Source organism: Petaurus breviceps, unplaced genomic scaffold (genome assembly GCF_028583685.1).
Source record: "Petaurus breviceps papuanus isolate PSGF00001 unplaced genomic scaffold, PetGlider_PUasm1.0 229, whole genome shotgun sequence".
Lineage (NCBI taxonomy): Eukaryota > Metazoa > Chordata > Mammalia > Diprotodontia > Petauridae > Petaurus > Petaurus breviceps.
This window is the reverse complement of record NW_027185903.1, coordinates 34,138,529-34,161,145: the sequence shown is the minus strand read 5'-3', so window position 1 is coordinate 34,161,145 and position 22,617 is coordinate 34,138,529. Positions and strand designations below refer to the sequence as shown.

Genomic DNA, 22,617 nt, shown 5'->3' with positions numbered 1-22,617 from the left:
CTGGGGATCAAATCCGGGCTCAGATATTTAGCACCACACCCAGAAATAACTGGCTGTGTAACCTTGAGCAAGTTAACCCCGATTGCTTTAAAAAAAAAAACATCTCCCAATTACATTTTTATCTGTTTTGGGGCACACTGGGGAACTTTGCAGGTTCCTTGGGCGCAGATGACCTCCTTTCTCCACAATAGTGACTCCGACACCTTTGTATCTAAGCTGTGGTACTATCTGTCCACTGTCCAGGACTCAGTTATATCTTATGGATTAAGGACATGTATTCCAAGCCACATTAAGGCGCTTTTGAGGTTCTTCATGTGTTTTCTTTTTGGAAGTACTTTAAGAGGCTTCATTTTGAATGGAAGGAAATTTTATATTTTCGAAGCTTATACAATCTCTTCCTCTCTGTTCATCAGAGAACAAAGTCCAGATTCAAAATAACAAGTGAAGCAAAAACAATAAACTATGCAATGCTTGGTTAGGAACAGGGCTGGGTTTAGATGAAATGCAGCCCAAGTGATTATTAAAGGCATACTATTAACAAAAAACAAGGACTTGAGAGTCTGTGTAATTTCACTTTGAAACTCACTCACACTCAGACATGTAACCTAAACATGGATTTTAAATCGTCTAAGTAGCACTTTTATCAATTATTCTCAGTTTCCAGCTTTTCCTACAGGCCAGCAAAGGGCTGCATTGGCATCTCCTGGAGAACCTCATCAAGCATTAGCTAGAAAGTCAGGAGGCAGCCTCGGTCTGGGACTCAGAAGACTCTGACTAGCTTTCCAGGCCAATTGGCACAGCTCTATAAAAGTGCTGAGAAGCAGATTAAGGAATCTGAGCTGATTATTTGATAGCCCTGCCCATGGGCAGTCATTTAACTTCAAACAGCCTCAATTTCCTCATCTGTAAAATGGAGATAAAACTTGTTATATTTACCTCACTGGGTAGTTGTGAGGATCTAATAAGATAATGGATGAAAAGTGCTTTGCATGCTTTATTAATGTTGATTATTATTAATTAAGGCCAGATACATAATTTCCAAACACCAAATCCTCTGTAAATCTAAGCCATGTGCATACTTTGATGGTACAATATTATGTTTTATGATTTTTCTGAACTACAATGTGTATTAATCATCTTTAAGCAGGAAAATGAACACAAAATCTCAAGAGTACATGTAGATCCTTAGCCTAATTATTGACCATTTCTCATCTTCCCAGAACCCTGATTCGATTTGGAAAAGAATTCAAAACAAATCATTTACATTAAGTGCAGGTCAACACAAGTTCAGGAGAACTGGATCAACAGCTTTCCTTAATGTGTGTGTGGAGAAGAATAGAGTAAACTGAATGAAAGCCAGCTTGGAAATAAAGTCTTGACCTCTCCAAGAATAGTTAAGACGGACCCTGTCGATTACCTTCCAGCACAAGTACTGTATTGGCCTTCCTCTTTCGAGCACAAAAGCAGATCTACAAAAAGGTTCTCAGCTCCTAGACTCCTGCCCTAGCCCTGGCAACAGCACTAGAATTATTTAGGTAGGTTTCTTTTTTTTTTTAAGAGGCTGAGTGATACATATAGGTGGTGCAAATATTATAATGCAGAGAGCAAGGCTGCTCAGTGTTAAATGAGTTTCCCATCCCTGCTGTCACCTAATGAAATGAGGTGTTTACATATGATTATCATAGCCTTCAGAGCCAAGCTAAACTGGTTCTGGGAAGTATTGTAAGAGAGCAAGTGTCTCGAGTTCGAACGAGGCCCGAATTTTGGTTTTTGATAGTGACTTATGTGGCATATTTGCCCTCTTCCTGTTGAAATTGAGATGTGTATCTCTTATGTCTGAGTCAGCATACAAGTGGAGGGAGGAGGAGAGACAAAATGTCAGTGTCCTATTGGTATCACTGCATTATTCCTGGAGGAGTGGGGGTGGGGTAGGAAGGATCGGCACGGTTCTTTCTCTGTACATATTCCAAACACAGTCTACTGAGCAGTTCAGGAAAGCACACAGTGCCAGTCATCAGTCCAGCAGCAACTCAAATTTCATTCTATTGCCACCAGTTTCTGAAGTCTAGATTTAAGACAGGAGAACAAAGCTTCTGCTTTTCATTCTCTTTATTGCCAACAGTTTAAAATGGTCCACATCCCCCCCCCCCAAAAAAAAAAAGTTTAGATAATAAATACTGCACTTTAGGCTGTAATAAATAACAAGTTTATTAACAAGGAATGAACTTCTCCAGCCACAAGTGTGGGTTATTTTGTGTCTTGAAAAAAATTAAAGAAAAAAAAATATGGCCATAGTTCACAGTTGGGCAGCCCAAAGCTGCTCTAGTTACAGCCGTTCAACAACATGGGAGCTTTCTCCCCCTCCCTCCCCTTCAGGAAGTATATTCACAGTTCCAAGTCCTCTGTCTGAAATGCTCTCTACAGAGAGAAGTTAAAAGTCAATGCATTTTTGCTGAGAAATTGTCCAAAGAACCTCTTAAACAGGTACATCAAGGAAAACTGCATTCTAGTACACTGTTTAATGGCATCCAAAGACAAGACTTTTTATGCCTCAGTCTGGTCCCAGCCCAGCAGGCTGCAAAGGAATTGTTTTCGTACCACCACCTGTCCATCTTCAACATACTGATCATTCTCCTGCCTGCCCTTTCATTCTCACAGTGAAATAAAAAAAAGTCCTTTGGATTTAGACAGAAAAGTCCTTTAGTTACATCTTTGCAGCAACATGTTCAGTGCATATTCCATTCGGTTTTTTAATTCTAATGAACACCCGGTTATCAGCAAGGTGGTCAGCCTGAAGGTGGTAGATATCCTATCTTCATTGATATAGGTCATCAGATATTCCTCATTCTGGCTACAGATTATGATCTTTGTATGATCATGGTAGAAATTCACCTGTGGAAAACAAAGAAGAGGAAAGATAAGAGCATTGCTAGATGAAGATAAGGAGAATTCAGGTGAGGTGACAAGTGAAGTCATCATAGGCCTTCATCACCATTTACCTGAAATGTGCCATCATTGAAGAGCATCATTAAGGCCTTGTCTGATTTTAACCACTGCAGTAGGTAGAGCCTTGGTCTGCGGATGTCTGTAACGCTAGGTAGGTCTCCACCCTAAAAGAGAGAAGAAAGATTAAAGAAATTAGCTCTTGTATGGACAATCCCGAATGGCAATGAAGATTTGGACAGTCATGACCACTTACATCCATGAGGTTCTCTTCCATGTAGTGAGAGAAGTATTTCAACACCGTCACTTGGCTGATGAATTGTTGAGGAGCATCTGTAGCTGGGAAAACAGAACACTGACCGAGCTCTGCATAGTAGTGGACTGTCCTAACAAGCAAGAAGGGGAAGAAAGAGAAAAAACAAAACAAGAGTCAGGGGGACATGTTTTCCCAGAAGTGAGACTTTTTTAACAATAGCAAAAATGAAAGAGAATAAATCAAAATTCTGAATTGACTGAATAATTACTTTTTGTCAGGAAGAAGACTCATGTGGGCACCATTGTTGAAGAGTACACCAACAGTGTGGTCTGACAGCTGATAACCAAAGCCATATTTATTTGAGTAATCCACCCACTTGGTCACCCACTGGAAAGAGGTGACCAGTTGTTCTTTGGGGATAAAGTCAGCCTCTGGCATGTTTTCTAGACACCCTCGAAGTACTCTTGCTACTGTGTCTGCAACACTGCCCATGGTACTATCTTCAAGACCTGGAAAACAAAAAGATTGCAATTTCAGAGATAACCTTTTTGGATGGATTTGGAATGGAATGGAAGATGTGATTTGTTAAAGGATTAGAAGATGTGATTTGTTAAAGGATTTTGGAGAAAGCTGGGTTTAAATCAAGTCTCAAGAACAAGATTTATATTTTTTTATACTTTTGTTTTGGGCCTGTATCTTTCCTATTCTGCTAATGTTACTTACTTAAAGGATTTAGAACTGAAAGGGACTTTAGTGATATCTACCACTAAATATCACAGATTTGGACTTGAAAGGATCTTCTAACTTATCTAAGTCTGACCTATTCTTTTTACAGAGAAGGAAAAACAGACTCAAAGAAGATAAATATCTTGTCCTTAGTAAGAGTGATAGGAAAGGGATCTGAACTCAGGCCCTGACTCCTACTTTATCAACTACCCCACATTGCTTCAATGTTATCCAGCATCCTAAATGTTCAGATCTGGAACTGAGACCCAAAAAGGCTAAGAGACTTGCCATAGGTTACAAAAGGAAAAGTAGCAGAACTCAGTTTCTAACCTAATTATCCTGACTCCAAATGGAGCCTTCTTTTTTCTATACATTCTGTAGTAAGAAACTGCAACCAACCACACAAAACATGTGTGTTCCAGTTTGACTCTGGCTAACTCAGACTTTAAGCATTTACATTTTCCAAGGATGACAACCATATTGTCATCTACTTACATTCACTGCTACTGCTGCAGCTGCCAAGAGTTCCTCTGACAATCATTCGAATCGCATCACCAATTTGTTGCTTGGAATCTACTGCAGGTGCTCCAGAGTTTGCAACAGCAGTGCTGGGTGGCTGGGTCTCCTGAGAAGAGAGAGTCCTGCATTAAGAATTAAGCATCTGAATATATTTTAAGGTTCAACACTAAAAAGTGAGACTTTCAAAGCTTTGCTAGCAACTGACAAGATTTAAAGGGGTGGGGGGGGGGGAGAAGGAGGCAAATTATGAAAGTCAGATTCCTGATTATAACATTATAGCTGGCTTCTTAGGTTTTGCACCATGTCAAATTGAAAGGGCTAGAATCACCTTTTTTAAAGGTGATGGGGGATGGAGAATGGGAAAGGCTTTTAGAAAAGGTTCTGAATTTTTTTTTTATGATGGGTATTTTGCATGCTTGGACTATGAGAAATACAGAAGTTCAGTCAATATATGGGCTAAGCTTCAAGAATTATCAGCTACAATCAAAGCAGGCAAATACTTTTTATTCTTTTCCTACATACCTCATCCACTCTGTGTTTGACGGGCTGCTGAGTTATTGACGTTTTCTTCAGATCATGTCTAAGCTTGTAAATTTCTTCATCTTCTTTAGCTAGTCTATCTGCAAATTAAAGGGAAAAGGGTATGTGAGCATGGCTGCAATTCAATCAAATTAAGAACAGAAGCACCTAAATGTTATGTTTTGCCTGATTTGGTTTTCCATATATTATGTTTTCAGCTTATGAGTAACCATGACAGGAACAGCATTATACAAAATGTCATTGGTTGCAGCTAAATAAGCAGTATGCTCAACTGATTAACAAAAAGCTGCCAATCACGATAAATGCACCCAAAGAAACTATACCATACATGTCTGTCTGCCTGTGCACTGATAATATGTTCAAAAAGGGCTTAAAGTTAATATTATTCTCAATTTTACATTTAAAAAGCCAGTTATACTATACAGAGCTTTCTAGGGCTAACCTACAGATTTTTTTTAAATACTAAGGGCTATAAAACAACTTACTATGTGTATCAAAATATCTTGCTTTTTCTTTTTTGCCACCAAAGAGAGCTGCAGCTGCTTTCTTGAAGAAATTCTTGGCGGGACTTGATAAGTGGAAATCTGGAACCGTATGACAGCAGCTAGAAGAAAGTCTATCTGGGGTAAAGCCCTGTAAAGTGACAGAAAATAAGGACAGTCAGAAAACTGTAAGATGTCTGGAATGTTGTTGTGCCAAGCATGTTATGGCAGCAAAAGACAATGCACCAACCTGCAAGAAGAAGTCATGACGTATGATGTCATCTAAACTGGGACGATCTTCAGGGTTTTTAGACAACATGCTGGCTATTAAATGCTTTGCAGGGGCCAGCAATGAAGATGGCATTGTATACCTGGCTTCCCTGATACACCTATAGGTTTCTTTGAGATTTGTTGTTTCAAATGGAGGTCTTCCTAGTAACATTGTATACCTAAGAGTGAAGCAAAACCTTCTTTAGTCAAGGTTGCATGACAATTCCTTTTAAAGGCTTCTGAAACCAAAAATTTGCATTTTGAATTCAGAGTACTGAGGTACTTACATTACACAGCCTAAGGCCCAAATATCTGATTCACAGCCATGCCCTTGTTTATTGAGGACTTCAGGAGAGAGATAGTTTGGAGTGCCACAGATCGTTCTAAAAGACAACAAGAATAAAAAAAAAAGTTAGGGAGTTTCACTCTTTTAAAAGCACAGTTGAGATTTTTCTAAGAATAGGGATGGAAGCTTAAAAAACAAAATTAAAAAAACAAATAACCAATGTCAAGACTAATGTTTCCAGTATGGTCCTTACAAGATGACCTTTGGGAATAGAAGTACACAAAAATATAGGGGCAGGTGACTTGATTTACTATAAAATTTACACATATGATATCACTGTATTGTTCTCATGTCTCACAGTCTAACAAACCAAGGCCACTGTTCTCCCAGTAGGAAAACAAGGTCTGTACTTTTAATACTCTACATATATTTAGGCTTATTTCTTTGTCTCCTCTGGGTTGTCAGTTTATCCGAAGTCTTATGATTATGTGCTTGCTCTAGGCATTAATTGACTTAAATCAGTGTTCTGATTTGAAACATATAACATGACTAGATTTTCTTTTGCTCTCATGCCCATACATTCTGGCATGGTATGTCTCTTGGACTCTTACCTCCTTCTGTGTTCCAGTGGCTCCAACCTTGCTGCCAAGCCAAAGTCCCCCACTTTTAGTTCCATGGCTTCATTAATAAAGAAATTACCTACAAATAAGAATAGCCAAGAATATGATTCCTCCTTGATCATCTACAAGAGTCAAATACAGTCACTGTTGAATAGGACAGTCAAAGCATTTTTTAAAAAGGGTTCATTGCAAGATGATTATGGAGAAAAATAAATGAGTGCATTCATTAGATCAGATAGAAAGCAAATGGGAAAAAAAAAACCCATAAAACTCCCCCCCTTGCCAAAAGGCACAAACTCACCTAATTTAAGATCTCTGTGTAAGATTTCTTGTTCATGGAGGTATTTGAGACCTGACACAATCTGCCTGAGGTAGTAGCGGACTTCCGGCTCTGTCAATACCTTTCTTGCTTTCAAGATATGAGCCATAGACTAAAGAGGGAAAATAAAAAAAGTTGTCAAAATCAGCCATTTGACTTTTACTCTTCATGGAAAGTTGATTGTTTTACTGTAAATGTCTAATATCATCTAAAATCCCAAACAAATAAAATTTGAAAATCCCTTCAGTTTTGGGACAAGTGAATTTAATGGAGTTAGTTATCTGAGCTAATCCTTACCCTTCTGCTGCAGTACTCCAGAAGAATGTAAATGTTTTCTTTGTCTTCGAAGTAGTGGTAAAACTGTACCACATGCCTGTGATGAAGAATTCGGTGCAACTCTATTTCTTTGTCAATCTAAAAGAAAAATCAAGATGTGCTCTGTGAGCCTCACGTCACCTCTGAGGAGACAGTGCTTACACATGCAGAAGACATTTTCCTAAAAGGGAAGGGCCATCCTGCCACACAAAGGAAATATTTTAAACAACAGTCATACACACCTTTTCCCTTTGATGAGGCTTAGCTACACGGCTGTGAGGAATGATTTTTGCAGCATAGACTTTGTTATTTGTCAAATCTGTCATCTCATAACACTTTGCAAAGCCACCCTAAAATGAGATAAAGATAGAAAATTAAACTAAGCATGGCAAAAAGAAAAAGAAAATGGACCCCTTTTGTGTGTGGAGAAGAGTCCTTTTTAAAGCACCTTCCAAAAGGGTCGTACATAATTTCCTCTCCTCAGTAACAAAGAAGAGATCTTCAAAATGTTTTGGGGGTAGGAGACAGAGAAAGCTGTCTTAAGAATGCAATAATATTCAGGGAGTTTTCAGGTAGAAGAATTATATGGAGAGGGGACAAAAGCACTCCCATTTCTACACAACCCTCAGGTCTGACGACGACAGCAGTTTACATTTTTTAACCTAAAAGGCTTTGGAATGCCTGCCTGTGGAGACCCGGGGAGAGGAAAAGTGAGATGCCTCGATGGCCCGCACAGTCAAAGCCCGCACCCAGCAACACTAGGTGAAAAGGCCAGGCGACCTGGGCAGGAAGCAGCAGCTGCTACTGCTGCTCCTGCAGCTGCCCCGGGTCAGGGACTGGTAAGGAAATGGGGAGAGGGGGGCCGGTGAGGAGGTGCTGCCTTGAACCACCCGGGTAAACCGGTGCTATTGAGCAGGCGGGGGTTGGGGCAAGGCTTGCTAGAAAAGCCTCACTTGCCCTCAACTCCATCTGGGTCTTGGGGGGAGGGGGTCTCTCGCGGACCCTCACCTCTCCCCAACCCCGCAGTCCAATTCCCCCTCCATTCTCTCCTCCTTTCCTCCAGCATCGCGCTCCCGGGTACCACTCACCTTCCCCAGCACCTTGCCCCTGCAGTAGCGCTTCCCCGTGGTGGGGTCGGTTATAATCCTCGAGACCTCAGTCCCGGAGTGCGAGTGATGGTGGTGATGGTGCGTAGACAGCTGGGTTTGGGGTTGCTGCTGCTGCGCCGCCGGCTGCTGCTGCTGCTGCGACGGCGGCGGCAGCGGCTCTTCGGGCAGCTGCTGCTGCTTTTTCTTCCTGGACTCCCCGCCACAGGCTTTGCCAAGCGCCTGCTCGCACATCTTGGTTGTGCCGGCTGGCTGGTAGGTGATCGTCCTCAGTAATTCCATCTCGTCTTCCTTCGGCTCTGCCTGAGCCTCAGCCTCCTCGAAGCCGGGGCGATGCTTCCACCACGGAGGCTCTGAGCTGGTGCGGCGCTCCTGAATGCCCGAGCCCGTCTCCCCTTCTAGCACTGCCGCCCTGCCCCAGCCCAGTACCCGCGTTCGACTTGTGCGAGTGGAACAGTCGGGCGCCGTGATTTTATAAGAAGGGGCGGTTCGAAAAGGGGTGGGAGTTTGAGAAGGGACGAGACGTCACAAAGAACGTCCCGCCCACCCTCGCCATTCTAAGGGGAGCCACTTGCCTTGAAGGTGCGCTAGGGGTGCGGGTTGAAGCCACCCGGAGCGCTCGCGGCCGAGGCTGAAGCTGTTTCTTCCCGATCCGCAGGAGTCCGTAGACCCCAGCCGGAAGATGGGAGGGGAGGGAAAGGGTAGAGGGGAAGGGGCTGCAAGCCACCGGCCAGGTTACGGGAAAGGCTCCCTTGACGGGAAGCTAGCTGTCGCCACGGAAGATCACTCTGAGGGACGTAAATGCAAATCAAAGTGGCAGCCCTCCCTGCCTGGATTCCCATCCCCGGAGCCCTTCTGATCCACCCCCCAAGCACGACACACACACACACACACACACACACACGTTACCTCTTCTGAGGGGAGGATTACAAAGTGGAGGAAAGCTAGCGATCTGAGCCTCGTCTCTCTCTTGCAAACTCACACTGCTGCTGCCTGTTAAAGTCATAACCGGGGTGGGGGGGGGGGGGGCGGTTTTCTCCCTGGATCCTGCCCTCTCCCTGCCTCTATATTACCCCACTCCGCAGATATCTCCTCGGAAAGATGAAGTCCGGGATGCCCTTGCTTAGAAAGCCACGCTCGCCCACCCAGAATAAACACCACTTTGAGATAGGCTACCCCCTACTCCAGCTGACATTAATTTCCCTTAAAAAGTAATGATAACTTGCTGAAACGAAGTCTTCTTGGTGCTGTTGGAGCATGTATCAAGATATCAAGTGGTCTGAAGAAAACTTGCTGGACTTTTTTTTTTCCCGGGGGGAGGATGATTCCAGTATGTTCAGAAGAAAAGATGAAATAAAAGGATAAGCAGAATTGATTTTATCCTAAACTCATTACCACTGCAAGGATGGACAGGGAGTCTCCCCGGGTCTAATATCTCTCCCCTTCTCTGACTATGCCTCTTCCTCGTTCTAAAGTCCCAGAGGTTTCAGAGGTGTCCGGGGGGGGGGAGGGGGTGGGGCGGGGGCGGGGGGAGAGTGTGCGTGGTCTTTGCCAGTCTAGATCTCTATGACGTTTTCGTTTCATTATTCAATTAGGACTTTCTGTCACTAGGGCCCAGCCAGAGGCCTGCGGGCGGGATTATGGCGTTTGGTGGAGGGGTCGACTGGGGGAGGGGAGGATGGGGGAAGGGCTGGTAAACCTGGGAATAGGTTTGAAGGGAGAGAGAGGAGAGGTGTTTCAGTCACCTTTGCCTGTAGAACACTTTGAAGTCAAGAGCGCCATCTCCTGGAACATCACAAAGGCCCTGCTAGCCGTCCTGATAAGTAGTGACAAACTACACATTAGGGTATTAACACACTGTTGGATGTCTTTTTTTTTTTTAATGTTTTCTTTTTCTTTTTTAGATTTTTAATTTTTTCCCATTTAATAGTGTTTTATTTTTTCCAATTATATGTAAAAATAATTTTCAACTTTCACTTTTATAAGGTTTTGAATTTCAGTTTTTTTCTCCCTCCCTCCCCAAGATGGCTTGCAATATGATACAGTCTATACATATGCAGTCCTATTAGACATATTTCCACATTAGTCGTGTTATGAAGGAAGAATCACAACTGTTGAATGTCTTAGGAGACCCTCCACCTTTTCTTTCTTTCCTTGTTTCCTCATTTCATGTTTCCCACTCTCCCTTCCCTTTAATTAGTTTTAATGTTGAAATTTTGACCTGTTTTTAAAAATGCATTTATCAAGTAGTTTTTGCCTGTCCTTTCTTTAATTTAAAGAGAAGGGAGTTTGAAAATTCACCAAAATAAGTTATATTGCTTATTTATTTGTATTGCTTACTTATTATAATTATATTGCTTTTATTTATTTAAATCATGTTGCTATTCACTTTATATTTATTTTAGTATATCGCTATTTATATATTTATCATTTATTTAAGTCTACATCTCTTGCCAGTGGGCTTTAATGGAAGAAGGAAGATAAGGAATATTAGGTGAGTTTACTGTGGGAGGAAGAGATGAAAATAAAAATTGACCCTGATATTAGACAGTTATTGATTGTGAAAATCATTCGGCCTACTCATAACATAGTCCAGCTTTCATATCTACTTCATGTCAAGCCAAAGTTTGGCTATTTATTGTTTGCCTTTAAGCAGAGGTTCTCAACCTGTGGTTCAGATATTTTGATAACTGTATTTTAATATAATTTATTTCCTCTTTAATGCTATGTATTTTATTTTATGCATTTAAGTTCTAAAGAAGGGTCCACGGGCTTCACCAGACTCTGTAGGTCTATGATACACAAAACATTATGGACCCATGAAGTTTAAAATATAAATAAGCAGGTTAACAAGCAGCACATGCCTCCCTTTTTCCTTCCAGGGTCACAGAATGGTGACTAGTTGCAGTCCTAGAGCCCTCATAATCGTAAATTAATATAACCAGATAGAAATTCAGAAATTGGCCTGGCACAGCCCTCAGGCATAGAATATGGTAGCAGTAAAACAAAGCTGTCCAAGTTCCTGCATAATGGAGTAATGGGGGTCCCCTGTTTGACCTCAAAAGGGGCAGAGAAAGATCCTTCCTCTCCCCATTTTCCTTCCTTCCCTTACAGCATAGTCTCTGACAAGTCTGGACTTGCCTCCTTTTTTCCACCTATCTTCTGACTTTGGACTCCAGTTAGGAAAGAGAATGAATTCTTAAATTCCTTCCCCTTCTAGGTAAACTTGGGTGGAGGGGAGCTTCCTTTCCAAGGCAAATGTCAGCTAATTTCCAAACTGAAAACAGTTTTCCATTTTGAACAATACCACTTTAATTTAATAACGTTTAGTTTCATAATCCGCAGCTGTGTAATGTATTTCAATACGGCTGAATAGCATTAGCTGATAAAGAGGCTCTTTTATTGACATGTATCATTCTTAAAGACAATGTAAATCAGAATACCATGAACTTTGGCACTCATTTATATTATTACAAAGTGTTTTAAATATATATATTCCTCATTGAATTTCAATATTTTTTAAAGGTGACAATTTAATATCATATATGAAATTCAGTGCCTGGGGGTCTCAAATATGCTAGTGTTTTAATAAAGCATCAAAATCTACTTTGTTCAGGATTTCTAAAAACTGGTTTAGTGATGGTAAACATTTTCCAGCTTTGTGGCACCATCGTGTGGATAGAGAAAGAAATGCAGCACAGAAAATAATGTAAAAGATTATACTATATTCCCATGGAAGGAGAGATAAGCATTTATATAGTGTATATATACTATGTGTAGGCACTTAACAAGTATTACCTCATTAAAATCCTCACAACCACCCTGCAAGGTGAGTGCTATTATTATCTTTGTTTTATAGTTGAGGAAACTGAGGGAAACTGAAGTTGTGACTTGCTCAGGGTCACAAAACTAATATCTGAGGCCATATTTGAATTCTGGTCTTCCTAATTCCAGGCCCGGCTCTCCATCTGCTGTTTCACCTAGCTGCCTAGAATTTGGTCATGAAAGGGATCTTAGGGATTATCTAGTCCCCTTACTTTTTTTTGGAGGGAGGAAGGCAGGGCAATTGGGGTTAAGTGACTTGCCCAAGGTCACACGGCTAGTTTTGTGATAAGTGTTTGAGGCTATATTTGAACTCAGGTCCTCCTGACTCCAGGGCTGGTGCTTTATTCACTGTGCTACCTAACTGCCCCTAGTCCCCTCATTTTTACATCTGAGGAAATTGAGGCACAGTAACTCAACAAGGCCACACAGACAGAAAGCAGCAGAGCTGGCATCCAAACCCACATTGTTTTGTTTTGTTTTTTAACTTTAGTGCTCCTGCCAGAGAACACAAAGAAGAATGACAGTGAGAGGAAAACAACCAGGAGAGATGGATAAAAAGGAGAGTCAGCAATTTCAAAAGCTACAGAGATGTCTAAGAAGAGAACAAGGGGGGCAGCTAGGTGGTGCAGTGAATGGAGCACCTGCCCTGGAGTCAGGAGGACCTGAGTTCAAATCCAGCCTGAGACACTTAACACAAAATCTAGCAGTGTGACCTTGGGCAAGTCACTTAGCCCCGATTGCCCTCCAAAAAGCAGAGAGAGAGAGAGAGAGAGAGAAAGAGAGAGAGAGAGAGAGAGAGAGAGAGAGAGAGAGAGAGAGAGAGAGAGAGGAGAGAATGATGAAGAACTGAATTTGGAGATAACAAGGTTATTGATAAAAAAAACAAGGGAAAAACAGTGAATTGGAAGGGACAGGAACTGAATTGTAAGAAAATGAGGTATAAGTCGGTGATGGGACAAATGAATATAGGCTGCCTTTTCAAAGAGGTTTGGCAGTGAAAGGGAGGAGAGAGATATGAGGTTGCTTGAGTCAGGGAGGTGGCACAGTGGATCAAGGGATAGGTCCAGAAGACCCAAATTCAAATCCAACCTCAGAAACTTAGTAGCTGTGTGACTCTGGACAAATCACAACGTCTAGCTACTTCTGTTTCTTCAACTGTAAAAATGAAGATACCTTCAGGGTGGCTAGGTGGCATAGTGAATAGAGCACCAGCCCTGGAGTCAGGAGGACCTGAATTCAAATCCAACCTTAGACACTTAACACAAAACTAGCCATGTGACCTTGGGCAAGTCCAATTAACTTATTTTTTAATTGTCCTATTGCCCTACCTTCCCCCTCCAAAAAGCAAAAAGAAAAATCTAAAAAAAATTTTTCAGTAAAAATGAAGATATCTACCTCACTGGAATGTTGTGATCAAATGAGATAGTATTTGTAAAGTGCCTTGCACATAGCAGGTGTTAAATAAATACTTGTTTCCTTCTCAGTGAGTGTGTGTGTGTGTGTGTGTGTGTGTGTGTGTGTGTGTGTGTGTGTGTGTGTGTGTAAGGGTCAGAGGCTTTTTGGTATGATAAGGGATTAAGTTTTTATCTCAGGTTATCTATTTCCTCTACCAGAACACCTCCTCTTATCAGATGACAGAGTGAAGTTTCAGAGGCATTCATAGAACACTAATGATACTGAAATCCAGACTCACAAAGAAGGAAAATTCCTTTCATGGAATTATTGACGTGGAAGCGACCTTTGATATCACTTAAATTAGGATTTTTTCTTTCTTTTTAGCTTTGGGGAAACTGAAGTCAAGACTTCAATTGACTTCCTAGATGCAGAACTACCTGGTGGTAGTAGCTAGAAATGGAACCCTATAATAATTCTATTTATATCATACAGAAATACCACAGGCTATGTTATTCAGTTCTCACAATGGGCACTGGGTGTGAGCTCTGTTTGACAGCAAACTGCAGAAGCTAAGACCCTTTGTCCAGCAGGGCAGGTAAATTCTCCTGCTATTAAGTCACTGGGCAGGGAGGGAATGGGAGTGGGAAGTGGGATGGGGAATGAGGACAAGAGAAGCTTGAGACATTTCAAGGAATGAAAAAAATTCATTACTAAGAAGTGGAGTTGAGGATGGGGCTTAGGTGGAAATTCAGCATTTTAGGCTTGACTACACAGCCTTCCCCCCCTTTCCCTTCTCCCTCAATTACTGAAACTTAAAGTTTCTCTATCTCTGACATTCATTTCTGTAATCCCATGAGGGTAGAGCTGTCAGTCACCATTCATCTTGGCAGCATAGCATAGTGAAGAATCCTGAATTTGGAGTCAGAAAGTTTGGCTCTGCCTATTTGTGTGACTTTGGTAATATTACTTAAACTTTCTGGGCCTTGGATGGACTTCACTATGTCCTAACTGCTGTTCAAATTAAGCACTTTATTGGACTGAGTAAAGGCTATCCCTAGATAAAGGCTCTATCTTTCAAATTGGAGACCTGCATAGATGTTTAGCAGTTTTCCTAAACCCAATGATAGAGAGGAAAGGAACTCCCCATGCAACCTGAAAGTATGAAGACCTTCCTCTTTCGTAGGAAACTTTCAATGATTGAGCAGATCAGCAGTTTCCCTTTGGCCCCATTCTAAGGTGAGATCCAAAGAAAAAGTTAGAAGAGAAATAGTTGGGGGGGGGGGGGAAGGTTTAAAATTTGAGAGTTCACTCTTCATTTTTTCTTTTAAAAAAAGAGGGTCAAGTTGAGGTCCCTGGTAAGGTGGCTAGCAGCAGCACAATGGATCAGTGGAAGCAGCTTCTACATCCCATAAGTTGCTATACTCATGAAATGCTGGGTATAAAATGACAATCTTCAATTAACTAGTCCTCTCCCACCCCCCACCCCCAAATTAGAGATTCTACAAATCCTAAAGATCTCACAAAAAGATGATTTGCTTAGGAGTCCAGAAAATGGATTCTAGGCTTTAGCTATGCTGTGGATTTCTTGTGTGTCCTTCAGCAGATCATTCTACCTCTGTAGGCCTCAGTTTCTTAAATGAGAGGGTTGAACTGCATTACTCCAAAGGTCCCTTAACAGGCAACTGCTGTATGAAGTAAATATTTTCAACAAATTCCAGTATATTTCAAATAGAATTATATCCATTTATAATGATTTCAACCAGTAGATGGCATTGCACTAAAAGCTTATTAAGATGCTGGACAAAATCGTCTTATTTTTGGTCTGTGTAAATGATATGGAGGAGCCCTGGTTTCACTTGTTTGCTCTGTTCAGTAGGTTTCAAAGTCAAGAGTGGACTTAGACCTCCCTCTGCTGGTGAAACTTAACCATGGCAGTGAACTCAAAAAGGTTTAAAAATTTTATTTAAAAGCAAATTTTTAAATGATTTCAATCTTAGCTTGTTCTTGTACAGCACAAAAACAAAATTTGTTTTTAAAGTGAAATTTCCATCTGAACAAAATTTTAAAAACATCTGATGTTCTAAGGTCAATTTGTTTAAACTTTCTGATTTTTTAAACTTATTTGAATGATATGATTTATCTTCCCATTTGTCAGGGACTTAGTGTGTTCACTAGCAAGGTCCCACTGCTATTGCCACAGATATCCCCAAAGAGAATTAAGAAAGTTTAAGAGTACTAAAGTTTAAAATAAGCTGGAAGTGATAGGATAGCATAAGACCAGGGGAAAAAAAGGGATGGGAGGTGGTAATTGTCAATGATGCTATACTGGGCAAGAAAGAATCAAGTTTCTATTCAGTGTTTATTTTGATTATGACTTATCTGCTGAAGATTCTGGATAGGTTTTGAACTGAAAAGGATAGAATAAAATGGCTGATAGGGAGTTAAAGCTCAAGATTAGTAAAATGACAAGAAGAAATCACCTAGCTTCCCTCCATGAGGATAAGTAATAAGGTCCGGGTAAACTAAAGGCCAGACTACTAAAATAGCCAGCAGATGTATTTGGTGAGCTATTATTAGTATTTTTTGATGGTGGTTGACAAGAGGAAGGGTGACACAAGATTGTTGAAAGGAAAATATTGTCTTCATAGAGACTGTAAACTGTAGGCTGGTGAATTTCACTTCAACTTCTTACAAATTTTTAGAAAGCTGTGATAGGACAAAACTGCCCCCAGTGGTCTCAGACATGGCTTCCTTCCCCAAATTGTCAGCTAATATGGGGGGAGACACAGGACTAAACTGTCCCTGGGACCTGATAGGTCCTAACTTCCCTGACTTGGTTTCAATTTAGAGGCAAAAAAATTCCCAGCTACACTTGGTGGGGACATAAGACCATGTGATTCAATTCTGTTTCTAGAGACGAGGAGCCACATTCAGAGAATCCTTTTTGCATATTTTTTTCCTGAGTTAGGGCAAAGTAAATTTCCTTTGTTAAATGTTCAATGACTAGGGGGTGGCTAGGTGGCACAGTGAATAGAGCACTGGCCCTGGAGTCAGGAGGACCTGAGTTCAAATCCAACCTCAGACACTTAACACTTACTAGTCGTGTGACCTTGGGCAAGTCACTTAACCCCAATTGCCCTCCAAAAAAGTAAAAAAATTAAATAAAATAAATGTTCAATGACTCGAAAGTGCCTCCTTTAGTTCCAATATTGAACATGAACTAAGAGGATGCTGACATTAAAGCTGAACCTCCAATAAAGATATTATTAAAGGGATAGTTTGTTAGCATCTAGAAAATGAAAGTGATAATCACAAAAAGACATCATGGTTTTCTCAATACCAAACTAACTTTATCATTGGACAAGATTTAATTCTGGGCCTGGAGTCAGGAAGACCTGAGTTTAAGTCTGGCTTTAGATACTTACTGGGCAAATCATTTAACTTCTGTTTGCCTTAATACACTGGAGAAGAAAATGGCAAATTAATCTAGTATTTTTGCCAAGAAAACCTCATTGACTTTTTAATTTTATGTAATCCAAATTATCCATTTTACCCACCATGATCGTCTTTTATCTTTTTACAACCAAGAATAATTTACCCTGAAAAGCTGAATATAATCCTACAGGGGTAAAAACTAGACATGTAATGGAGCATGAGACTTTCTAGCATTTCTGATGAAACTCATTATTTTTCCTCCTAAAGCCTTTTCCTCCTTCAAAATTCCCTCTTATTGTTTAGGGTGCCACCTTCCTGCTAGTTAATGACATCTATGTTATGATCTTGGGTAACTATCAACTCTTCATTAACTCTCAATCCCAATTCCACTCTGTTGCTAAGTACTATTGAGTTAACCTTCACAGCATATTTGCCCCATTTTTTCCCCTGACAATGCCATCACCCTAATGTAAGCCCTTGTTATCTCATATTTCAATAACCTAGTTGGTCTTCTTCCTTGCCTGAAGTCTCTCCCCATTCTTGTCCACCCTTCACTCATCTACTAAAGTGATTTTCTTAAAGTACAGATTTTCTTAGAGTCTAACCCCCTCCACTAAGTAAACCCCATTGTCTCCTCGTTATCTCTAGGATCAAAAACATTAAATCTTCTATTTGGATTTTAAAGCCCTTCATAACCTAGCTCCTTCCTGGATTTCCAGTCTTCTCACACCTTATTTGTTATCACATATCCTGCTATCTAGAAACAATGGTCTCCTTGCTCTTCCCTGAAGGAGACCAGAAAGGAAGGAATGGTTCCTAGAAGACCAAACTCTTCTAGTTTCTAGAATTGCTTCAGTTTTAACTAGTCTGATAACATATAAATAAGCATTGAGGCTTACCCAGTTTTCCTCAGCTTATCTGATGATTCTTGTGCAAAATCACTTTGCATCATGATGAAATGAGTGAGATGCCTTCTTACTTACACATAGGCATTGAGGCCAAAATGAGGGTATAGTTGTTTTTACCCCTTCCTTTCATTAGTACCTATGAAAGGCACAGACTAGGCATTGGAATATACAGTTATCTCTTTCACATGGCAACTTTCCTCATCTTGCATTTCAATATATACTGGGTCAGCATGAGAAATTAAATGGGAATTTCAGGAGAGTTTTGAAGAAGCTGCAGATGACATGTGGAATCCAGCAGATGTCACAGAAAAAGTTTAGAAACTCAGAAACGCATAAAATATATGTATAGTATTGTGTAATATCAATATATTTTATCTTTTAATGCCATAATAATTCAGACTTCTTCTCTGGTACAAGGGGAGAGCTAAAAAATTTAATGTGAATTTTTCAGATCAAGGAGGCACTGTGCCCCAAACCCCCTCAATGTGGAAGGGACAACTATAAATCCAAAGTGAGATATTTCCACCTTCCCTTATTCAATCCAATTCAATCAAATAAACATTTATTAAATGATTACTTTTAAAGCACTGTGCTACAAAGAGAAAAAAACAAATATAAAAGTCACAGTGACTGCCCTCAAAAAATACTTTGTATCCTCCAACTGGAAGGCTAGGACATGGAAACACAAACATACACAAGGTAATCTGAAAAGATGGAAAGAATGAGTATCTAAGGTCTTTGGGAAAGGCTTCAAACAGAAGAGGTCACATGGCATGAAGTGAGACAAAGTTATGAATTCTAATTGGCAGAGGTGTAGAGATAAAGACATTGAAAGAAATTTGGAACATCAAGTGTGGGGAATAAAAATAGAACAATTTGTTGGGAGTATAGTGAAAAAGAATAATGGAAAGGTGAGTTGGAGACAGATTGTGAGGGCCTTTAAATAGCAAACTATAGCTAACTTAGCAGTTTTTAATTTTATCTTCAGTGAAATGGGAAGTTATTGAATCATTTTGAGCAAGGGAGTGCTTTAGGAAAATTCATTGTTGTAAACAAATTGGGAGTGAGTCCCAGCACATCCTCAGTCCCATATGTTCTTAGAAGTCATACACTGAAGAAAACAGAAACCTTAAGGGTGGACCTGAAAACACCCCCACCCTCCTAGGTGTCATCTACAACTTTTTTTTTTTGCTTTTTGGAGGGCAATTGAGGTTGTGACTTGCCCAACTTCACAAGGCTAGTTTTTTTTGTGTTGTGTCTGAGGCTGGATTTGAACTCAGGTCCTCCTGACTCCAGGGCCCTTGCTCTATTCACTGTGCCACCTAGCCACCCCCTACAACTCTTGTAATGACTCCTTTCATAAAGATTTTGGTCTGGAGGCCTGGAGAAGGGAATGTGGAGAGGAAATGAGCAGATCCACAGTGTTGTTCAATTTGGGGTGCCACATTCTTAGAAGGGCAGCTGGAACTGTGATTGGTCATTATACTGATAAGAATTCCTCTTTCAAAAAAAAAAAAAGAAAAGAATTCCTCTTTCTCTCCAAGTTGTTCACCATATTATTGTCATTGTACAAATTGTTCTCCTGGTTCTTCCTACTTCAATCTTCATTGATTCATTTTTCAAGGTTTCTCTGAAACGATCCTCTTTGTTGTTTCCTAAGGCACAATAATATTGTGATCCATTGGTTAGGTACCTCTGAAGTGTTCTGGTTCTTTGCCACAACAAAAAGAACTTATACTTGTGGGTCTTTTTTCTTTCTTTGGTCTCTTTGGGATATAGGCCTAATTATATATTGACTCAAAAAGTATGCACAGCTTAGTGATATTTGGGGGCATAATTCAAAATTGATTTCCATAATGACTGTATCAATAAATGTACACTTTCTAGCCACCAGCAGTGCATTACTCCTGTTTTCTTACAGTCCCTCCAACATTTATAATTTTCTTTTTTTTCTTTTTGGTCAAAGATCACTTAGGAAAAGGAAGTTTACTCCTCAATAGCATAAAAAGTATAATCAGCAAGAATACATTATTTGTTCAAGTGGACACAGTTCACTTTCTCTTATACAAAGCAATTCGGATCAAAAGTTTATTGCCTTGTACAATGTCAAGGATTCCATCAAGTTCGAGTAATAGTGACTCGTTATAGGCTAGAACTTTTATGCCTTGGATGAGCAGGAAGCTACATCAATAGCTAGCTTGAACCTTTGTCCCCTGGACCAACAAAATTTTGAGGATAGTTTCTTGACCTTTGATGGAAAAACTCATGTTGCAGAGATGTTACTGCTATTACAAATATGACAGTTGTGCCCAAATACCTGAAGGGCTTTCACATCAATGAGATATGAGAATCCTAAAGGCAAGAGGGCTAAAGGGGAAAGTTTTAAGCTGGCAAATCCAGACGCAACATGAATAAGAATTTAATAACAATCATATCTATTCAAGAATAGAATAGACCACTTCAAGATGATAGGTTAGTCCAACATCTTCATTTTACTGAAATCCAGGGAAGTTAAACAATTTACCCAAAGTCCCATTTGAAAGACCTATTTGGAAAAGTTTAATGAGTTGATGGTTCCATTTAAAGTCTGACTAGTTGTTCTGATGCCCTTTCAGAATGTAGTGGGATTTGTATAGGGTGCTGGAACAGACTTTCTTGGTAAGGAAAGGGCAATGGCTTGTACTATGGCTGTAACAGAATCAATAGCACACCACTGTAACAACCACACCGGGACATTATCAGAAGAGGATGCAGAAACGTATGAAGAACTCCTTCAGATAATTTTAAAAATGTAGGGATAAGCTAGAAGATCATGATATGGGACTTTACTGATGCCTAATTGGCACCATAAACCATTCTGACGAGGGTGATTCAGATTGGATGCAGAGCTGCAATATATTTATCCAGATTAATTTAAAATAATTCCTCATGACATTATGTAAAAGATAATTTGTCCCTGTGAAACTTGCTGTAAATTTTGTTAATAAATTGAATAATTTCACTTTTAAAACAATGGTATACATCAGTGATAGGTTTCTCTGATGCCTGAAACTGTCTTCTTGAGATAGTGATCTCCCTATCTCCAAAGATATTAAAAGACAGGCTGGATAGGTTAAGATGGTGGAGTAGAAGCATGACCTCCGAGCGGCTCCAGCTCCCACATTCCCCATTCCATGAAAAAAGTAGAATCTGAACAAACTTTGGAGCTGCAGAACCCACAAAATGGCACAAAGATGCTAACCTCCCACTGAGGACAGCCCAGCAGGCTGGCAGGAACAGGCCAGCACAACGTTCTGGGAAGTGAGCACAGCTCCACGCTGAGGTTTTAGCCCCAGGGTGGGCTTGACCAGCCACCTGCTGGAGGGACTCCAGATCACCAACAGCTGTGGCCCTTTCCAGCTTTATCAACACATAGATACAAAGGACAAAGTGAGAGGTCAGTGCAGTGCGGACTTTGGGACCCAGTAGTTGGGAGTGTGTCAGCTTTTCCCCTGGGGTGAGAAGCCACCCTCAGCCACGTGGCAGCTTCAGCTCCTGGCCTGCAGGGTGTAGCAGGACCAAAAGACCAGTCTGAGCATAAATTGCTCTTGCTTTAACCTGCTTGGATCTAGATTAGACCCTGGGGTGTGTGACCAGCTTGCCATAGCATGTGGAGGCTTCAGAGCATTTGGGACCGAAGCTCCCCTGTCTGGTGGCAGAGTCCTACTGTGGCAAAAAGACCAAAAGTCAAGTAATTGAGTGGCAATTAAAGGAAGCAAAACAAACAGAAGAATCCAACATTACACTCCTATTTTGGGGAGAAAAAGGACCAAAGCATAGAACAGGAGGCAGACAGTGAAATCAGAACTCCTGCGCTAAAAGCTTCAAAGGAAAATACAAGCTGGTTACAGGCCATAGAGGACCTTAAGAAGCAGATGAGAGAAGTGGAGGAAAAATTGGGAAGAGAAATGAGAATGATGCAAGAAAATTATGAAATGAGAGTCAACAGCCTGACTGAGGAAAATAATACCTTAAAAAACAGACTAAATCAAATGGCAAAAGAGGCTCAAAAAGGCAATGAGGAGAAAAATGCCTTAAAAAGCCAAATTTACCAGATGGAAAAAGAATCTCAAAATCTCACTGAGGAGAATCATTCCCTCAGATTTAGAATGGACCAAAGACTTGAGGAGAAATCAAGGTACTGTTAAACAGTTCCAAACAAATGAAAGAATAGAAGGCAATATGAAATATCTCATGGGAAAAACCACTGACCTGGAAAATAGTAGAGATCAAGTTATTGGACTACCTGAAAGGCAGAAATAACCTAGAAATCATCCTCTAAAAAATCCTCAAGGGAAACTGCCCTGATGTTTTAGAACCAGAGGGCAAAATAAAGGTTGAAAGAATCCACTGATCACCACCTGAAAAAGATACCAAAAAGAAAACTCCTAGGAATAGCATGGCCCGGTTCTGGGATTCCCAGATTAAAGAGAGAATGTTACAAGCAGCTAGAAAGAAACAATTTGAATATTGTGCAAATGCAGTCAGATAACCCAGGATCTAGCAGCTTCTAACACTGAGGTATCAAAGGGCCTGGAATGATATTCCAGAGGGCAAAGGAGCTAAGATTAAAGATTAAGAATCACCTACCCAGCAAAACTGAGTATCATGTTTCAGGGGGAAATATGGTCAT

General features: G+C 40.6%; 1 protein-coding gene across 1 annotated transcript; it reads right to left on the bottom strand.

Moving 5' to 3' along the window:
* Positions 1 to 2,183: 2,183 nt before the first annotated feature.
* Positions 2,184 to 8,864, bottom strand: PLK2 (polo like kinase 2). The gene is made up of 14 exons (XM_069096460.1): positions 8,365 to 8,864; positions 7,519 to 7,626; positions 7,259 to 7,375; positions 6,944 to 7,073; positions 6,634 to 6,721; positions 6,024 to 6,119; positions 5,717 to 5,915; positions 5,470 to 5,617; positions 4,967 to 5,064; positions 4,421 to 4,550; positions 3,468 to 3,708; positions 3,200 to 3,329; positions 3,000 to 3,110; positions 2,184 to 2,892 (listed from the first exon to the last, which is right to left on the bottom strand). The coding sequence occupies exons 1-14, from the start codon at positions 8,662 to 8,664 to the stop codon at positions 2,701 to 2,703; spliced, it is 2,088 nt and encodes a 695-aa protein (XP_068952561.1). The 5' UTR covers positions 8,665 to 8,864; the 3' UTR covers positions 2,184 to 2,700.
* Positions 8,865 to 22,617: the final 13,753 nt, after the last annotated feature.